The following is a 6,000-nucleotide window of genomic DNA, read 5'->3' on the forward strand; positions in this document are numbered from 1 at the left end:
TGTAGTATACTTACATGTAACACTTAACTAATGTATGTAGGGCTTAAAATATCTGTGAGACAGTCATTCTCAAAGTATTCTTTTTTTTTCCTCATGGAAGGCTGTAGAAGTGTTGCTAAAGGACCATTTTACAGGGACACTGTTTACTACTGCTAGTAAACAGGAAAAAAATGCTTAATTGTTTTTTGACTATTTATGAGTATTTGAAGGAACTAGAGCAGATTGATAGTAAAATGCATCCAAATTTTCATGTTATATAAATAGTTTAATAGAGGATATTCAACTCCTGATTGGTTATACCTGTTTGGCATCTGGCAAGCAAGGGCAAGCTTTGTGGGCATACTAGAAGCCATGTAATAAAGGTCAGGCAGCACTAGCACTGATAAAGTGAATATTCTACATTGCAGCAGGGCTTACATTTAGCAGTACGCTAATAGGATAGCTTAAAACATGAGAAATAAACTTGCATTAACTCATAAGGTACTGTGTATACTAAAAATTCTGTCTGATTGTTACCTCAATACATCCTGACTTGCTGATAAATCACAATGATAGATTTTAATAGAGTCTAAATTTAATTTTAATGTCATCTGTCTATCAAAAAGGATAAAAGATGCAGCTTCCTAGATTCTAAGTTTTGTCAGACTTTTTGAAGTTTGTTTAGTCTCAAAGGTAATTAGATAATAATTCTCAAACATCAAGTAATTTTGAGATCAGTGATCAAAAATGAAAATGAATTATTTCTTGCTCGTTTCTTACCATACCGATGACTTATGAAGGCTTGCTAGCAATATGGTTAATCCTACCCACCTTGTCAACTAATGAGTGACAATAACATAAGCAGGTGGTGACAGTGTATTGAGGTAGCTTTCCAGGAATTTTCATGCTTTCAGTTTTTGTAGTTCTTTATAGGCACYTCTGACTCTTCATATGGTCTTCCTCTTACTACAATAGTCTTTCTTCCAATTTAGGATAATGTTAATATATTGTCTCAACCTATATACTTACTGGAGTGGAGGAGGCGGGGCAGTGAGTTCTTGATTTTAATCACTTTGTAACCAACAGTTGCAAAATAGTCACTACTCTTGAATACACTTTCCTGTTGTTTAGGACATGTGTCCAGAACTCGATTTCCACCCTTTCTGGTGAGAAGAGATAGCTTTCAGCTTTCCTGTCTGTAATACTAATCATTTATTAATAAGTAGCTAAGTAATACTAATAAATAACTATCAAAGATTTATATATACATATATTGTATCTGAAGACTTTTAAAAGCTCATTTTCTTTGTTACATGCCTGGGATGCTGAACAGAAATACAGGAGCATTGGGTTTTGACTTGCGTAGTATCAGTTGTTTAGCGCTTCCTAGTTTTAGYTTATGATTCAGGATATGATTATAATCATACTACTGTACAACTTTCCTTAATTACATATCTGAAGAACTGATGATTGATTATTTCTGATTAGAATTTGAAAACATTTTGTCTTGGAACCTTTTAAATGTTGAAATCGAATAGGATCAATCATAACTAACACTAAAAATAAAATCTCTAATTTCATACATGTTTAGCGTCAGCTGTTTTGTATTGTCTTACTAGTTAAGAAAGATGAGGTTGAACAGGATGCCTTGTTTCAAAGCTTTTTCCATCTTTTGGAGGAAATAATTTGTCTGTCTTCTGACTTCGATTGAAGTCCTTCTTAGTTCTCTGTATGGAATGAGTATCTGCCAGTTCGTTTACTTTAAACTTCTAAATGTCTTATGTTTGTGCTTGCATTTAGGATGATTGGCATAGACTCTGTGATTATGGCCTGTTTAGTATGATTTTGCAAAAGTGTTGAAAATGGTCAGGTAGGGTTTGTTTGTAACTTCTGAGTTGTCTTTGTAATAAACTTTTTTTTTTTTCAGTTGGTATTAGCTGAAGTCAGGATTGCTAGAACTGGGATGTGTCCGTTATAAATATCCTTTGTCTTAAGTTTGAGTAGCTAGTATGCATCTGAAGTCAGTGTATGAAACAAAAGGTTTAGTTAGAAATATATTGAATAGTTTTTAAGCTTAATGCAATATTGGAAGTGTATTCATCCAAATTATTTCTTCATTTCTTCACTGAATTCTCCTTTTGGTAGTCACCATTAATTTTGTTTTGTATAGGAATGAAAATGAGAATCAAGAGAACTGAATAGGTTGCAGGGTTGTCCCTCCCTCCCTCCCTCCCTTCCACTTTTGTTATCTAGTACAGGTCATGCATCAGCCCCAAAACACTTAGTCATCGCCTTTCTTTCTGTCATTGGAATATATGTGGCTTTTTGCTTGTTTCTACTCTTTTTACGCTGGACCTCGGCAGTTTTGATTCATTTTTTTTTCTGCTGCAAAGTTAGGGATGACTTTACCTGCTTGGACAGCTGACAAGCTGGCATGGCTCTTGCCTAGCAGTTAGAGCTGTAAGAGAAAGGCACCTGTGCAGACCATTATTGCATAAAGGGCAAATTCTTTCCTATCTGCAGAATCTTAGAACAGTGCAGTACCAGAAGCGGGAAAGTCTCAAGACTTTCCAGATGTTCAAAAGTGACATTATTTGATATATGCTTTCTGAAATACTTCAATAATCTTTCTATGCTTTCAACTTATTTCTTATCTGTTAAAATACCTTAATTTCTAGGACTCCGCATTTTCTGAAAAAGATCAGAGATATTCCAGAAGTCATCTTCAGCTCAAATTTGAGTTCTCTAAGTATGTCTGTTGAATAAGAAGTCTTTCAGTAGTGAATATACTACAAGGTTTTCTCAGGAACTCTCTATATTCACTTGTTTTATTTGCATATTGTACTGTGTGCTAAAATTTCAGTTGCTCTTAACCATTAGTCTTAATGTTTTGCAGCTAGATTTTTGTTAGAGGGAAATTTCACTTAGAAAGTAAATACAACTTACTCTCTTTCATTTTAGCTCCATGCGCTGTTAGGAATCTCCAGGACCTAGCTCGAATCTATATCAGACGCACCCTTAGAAACTTCATAAATGAGGAGATGAAAGCCAAGGGTATTGCTCAGAAGGCTCCTCCAAAACGAAAACGCAGGAGATGTCGTAGACGCAGGATTAACACCTATGTATTTGTTGGTAATCAACTCATTCCTCAACCTCTAGACAGTGAAGAAGATGAAAAGATGGAAGACGATAACAAAGAGGAAGAGGATAAAGATCACAGTGAGGCCTTGAAGCCAGAAGAGCCTCCTCGAAATCTGCTGAGAGAGAAAATTATGAGTCTACCATTACCTGAATCTTTAAAAGCATACTTGACCTATTACAGAGAGAAATAACTTGTTTTAAGTAGAAATAATGCCTACTGATAGTTCCTTTATTCTTGAAAATGTAGCATTTATTAAGAAATAGATGGACAAATTATTATTAGTCTTTCATCAAGACTGAAGTACAGTGATATATTGTTACTTATCTCTATCTTGTCTTTGCTACAAGGAAGACTTGCATTCAACAGYAGAATCCCTTTTTAAAAATCTATTTTTCTTTAAATTTTGAAAATGCTGTTTTAACTCTGATAGAAATATATATTCCATTATGCAGCACTAATCAATATTTTGCATGGTAAGTCTTTTTTGATCCCTAACAGGTTTGTATTGATAAAAGGGTGAGTGGAATTTTATATATGCTAAATAATTGTTAAACATACGCATCTAACTTTAGCAATTTGTCTGTATTTATTCTTAGGGGAACAGTTTAAACATTCAGACACTTATCTCCAGATGTTAGAATCGAACCCTTCTCAAAGTTTATTTTGCTATGGCTTTGTTGCAATCATTATTACTATGTTGGTGTAAGTGTATTCCAACAACACAAGTGCAATAACTGTATACAGACACTGAATGAGTTGGCTTTAATGAAACATGAAAATATAAGTTCTGACATGTCAGATGGCCCCRCCGTTCTGCATTTATGTTTTGCCAAAAGATCTCAAAAAAAGTAACAGGTTCTCTCAGAGCCTTAAAGAAACATCATATTGAATATAAAATGAAGCAATGCTTACTTCAGCTCTGCTTATTTAACTCAGTTGTACACTTTCAGTATTTCTAACTAGAGGCACTTCCTCATTTGCAGGAAGCTTAGGACAGWACATCTTGTTTATTTCTAAAGCACACAGCATTGAGACACAACATTTGATAATAAGGATTGTAATTTAGATCTCAATCATCTATATTTACTGCTTTTAAGTAGAGGTAGAATTTAGATAACATTTAGTTTGTATTGCTTATTGGGATAGCTATAGTAATAGAAGTTAGGATTAATTCAGTTAATGCACTTTAAGTGGATTTTATACTTAACATGCATCTCCAAGAAGGTAGACTTGTGCTAGCCTGTATTTTGTTTCTGAACATGGCTCTTAGCACAGAAAATATTTATAAAATCATATGCATCTTTTGGAAACCTAAGAGTAGCGGTGCAACTGTGGGAACTCGCAAGAGTGCTGATTTAAATACTTTTATAGTTTTCCTCTCTGTTTGATAAAGTTACTTGCAGTTCTTTAGCTTTGTTTGCTTTTACCATCTTATTTCTTCATTCTCTATTATAACATAACCACGAGGGAAATGTTGTTTATTAAGAACTTAGCATGATGTGTATTAGAAGCCGTGATCATTGGTCATATCTACCTGTTGGACCCAGTGGAAAACATTCCCCTTGAAATATCCTGCGCAATACATTTATAATACTGATAATGTGACTTTTTCTAGTGTAATAATAAAGCAGGAAAGCAAAATAATCATATCTTTCTGCATCAGTTAAGTTTCTTAGTCTGGATATTCATAACCAGACAATATTCATGTTGTCTAACAGTCCAATACTTACTTTAAAATGTGAGCATTTTGATGCATCTGAGAAGGAAGATAGTACATAATCCCATGATACTGACCCTTCAGTGTGCATTTCATGCTATAGTCATTGTTTTTAAGATGCATCATAGTAATGTTTAAATGGAGCTTCATAAAGGCCTGTTGTACCAGCATGTGGAGTTACTTTCCGCAATATATTTACAGTATAAGTAAACAAAACTATTTGAAATAAGTATTCTGACTTTATTTTAAAAGGAGGAAAAACTATTAGGAAAGTTTTCCAAAATAATGGTACTTATAATAATAAGTATATATACTTATTATAAGTAATTGTGATGTTTGAGCTGTAAGAACTGAACATAACCTTTTTTAATGGATTATTTTAGATGGAGTTTAAATGATCTGAAGTTTGAGATGTTTTGTGTGTCTCCTCCTTTCTTGGAATCTACATCCATAAGCTCAAGAATATGAGATTACTAAATATTACTTATATACTTTAAGGACTTTATACAGGATGCTTTTGGAGAATAACTTTCTGCATTTTTTCACTCCTGTATACTTGGAAAAATGGACAATGGATGATTTGTCATAATTATTCAGTATGTATTTTTTTGAGTCACTAAAAGAGAATGTGTTTTCTTCTGTGTTTTATATGTGGATTTATTTTACACTCTTGAATTTATATTTACATAAATAAAAAGGTAGAAATGCAGAATGAATTAAAACTTAATTTTTGCCATCTCAGTTGATGATGGGGACATTGTTGCAATAAAATGGATTTTTGGTGGTTTCTGCTTGCTTTAATTTGTGTTTCCATATTAATATTTTCTCTCACTTGGAAATTCAGTTTTCAGTTTGTTCATAGTTAGTTCAGTAGCTTCTTAATAAATGCTATTATTGAATCTCAGAAATAAAGACAAACAGTAATACAACCTCTTGCCCRATTTTGAACTGTGCAGAGACCTGAAAAGATGAAATATTATTCACAACACACGGAAACTATTTTGAGCAGAGTACTACTTTTGAAATACTAATGTGAAGTATTAGTTTCTTCTGCAGAGCCTGGTCCTTACTAAGCTACATTCAAGAASAGATTCACATTTTTTTCTAAATACTGAGACTGTGCTAACCCTGAACAGACAAATAATCTAGATTWAAATAAGAA

General features: G+C 33.3%; 1 protein-coding gene across 5 annotated transcripts in view; it reads left to right on the top strand.

Moving 5' to 3' along the window:
- PCMTD1 (protein-L-isoaspartate (D-aspartate) O-methyltransferase domain containing 1) overlaps nucleotides 1-5,627 on the top strand; it is a 49,659-nt gene extending 44,032 nt beyond the window's left edge. For all 5 annotated transcript variants that reach the window (XM_085313601.1, XM_085313605.1, XM_085313602.1 and 2 more), the window contains one exon: nucleotides 2,941-5,627. In XM_085313601.1, the coding sequence (XP_085169727.1) occupies nucleotides 2,941-3,311 (371 nt within the window). In that variant the 3' untranslated portion in view covers nucleotides 3,312-5,627. The remainder of the gene's footprint in view (nucleotides 1-2,940) is intronic.
- The last annotated feature ends 373 nt before the right edge of the window (nucleotides 5,628-6,000 follow it).

This window comes from Rhea americana, unplaced genomic scaffold (genome assembly GCF_003343005.1).
Source record: "Rhea americana isolate MKP2758 unplaced genomic scaffold, rheAme1 scaffold_39, whole genome shotgun sequence".
Taxonomy (NCBI): domain Eukaryota; kingdom Metazoa; phylum Chordata; class Aves; order Rheiformes; family Rheidae; genus Rhea; species Rhea americana.